This window comes from Arachis ipaensis, chromosome B04 (assembly GCF_000816755.2).
Source record: "Arachis ipaensis cultivar K30076 chromosome B04, Araip1.1, whole genome shotgun sequence".
In the NCBI taxonomy this organism is placed as follows: Eukaryota; Viridiplantae; Streptophyta; class Magnoliopsida; order Fabales; family Fabaceae; genus Arachis; species Arachis ipaensis.
In genome coordinates, this window is record NC_029788.2 from 1,260,593 (window position 1) to 1,261,737 (window position 1,145).

The following is a 1,145-nucleotide window of genomic DNA, read 5'->3' on the forward strand; positions in this document are numbered from 1 at the left end:
GCAATAGCAATACAAAATTTTATTTAAAAAATTGTTATTAGCTAATAAATTATTACATATACATATTTTCTTAAACAAATTAATAAACTAACCACAGCACAAACTCAACTTATTTACCAATATATTCTATATTTATCAAGATCCATCATATTTTTTTGGGTGCATAAAAATTAACACATCCAATACCCACACCCCGAAAAGGCCTCTTAAGTGTATTCAAATGGGTGAAAGATTGATTTGTGATTCAAATTTATGGATCCTCAATGAGCCATAACTCACACGGTATTCCACCCTCTCTCCATTTTAAAGGTTTCGGATTCGAATCCTACCTATAACCGAGAAGAAAAAATTGGTAAATAGGTGAAAAATGTATGGGTGTGTATTGTGTACCTAGAATTAGAAGTTGTCCAATCTATTGAAATACCTAAAATTGGGAGTTGTTCAATCTACCAACAAAAAATAAAATAAAATAAAATCTGTGGATCTAATGTAAGGCAACATAGGCACACTAGAACCCTGAACCCTTGGCTGAGTCTGAGTCTCGGTGACAATGTTTGCGGTGGCAGCGGAGTCCACAATGGTCCTCCTCCGCGTCAGAGTATTGAGTACACGTCACTTCTCCATCACGAGGCTGTTGCCGGACAACAACAACAAATGGCATACACTTCCTCCCTTCTCTCCCACTCCTACTTCTCTCTCCGCCTCCGCCTCCACTACTGCCCTCAAATGGGTTCTCCGCTGCTGTCCCCACCTTCCCAAACCCCTCGTCCACAAGCTTTTCCGTCTCAGGCAGGTTCGAAGATCCTCCTCTCCTACCATAATCAAACGGGTAGCTCCTTCTACTCTCAATTTCACTTTATTTATTTATTAATTTATTTATTTTTTTTACTTTCCCCTTCTCTTCCCTCCTAAGCCCTAACCATATCATCAACATTAGGTGGCAGCTAAGGATACGTTGAACTCAGGAGATACCATCTTTCTTCCTCTCTCTGTTAAACACATTCCCACGGAGAAGAAACGTCACTCTGATCTCACCCCTCAGCAAATTCAATTTGTCCGCAGTCTTGTCCTTTATAAGGTTCTTCACTTTTAGCTTCTCTTCAATTTTTTCCCATCTTTTTTCTCTAGTGCTATCTCAAACCTGT

General features: G+C 39.3%; 1 protein-coding gene across 1 annotated transcript in view; it reads left to right on the plus strand.

The window, feature by feature from the left end:
- LOC107638326 (RNA pseudouridine synthase 4, mitochondrial) overlaps nt 488–1,145 on the plus strand; it is a gene marked incomplete in the record, with an annotated part of 4,596 nt that continues 3,938 nt past the window's right edge. Inside the window, 2 exon segments of the mRNA XM_016341548.2 lie at nt 488–829; nt 938–1,078. Coding sequence (XP_016197034.1) covers nt 551–829; nt 938–1,078 — 420 coding nt within the window.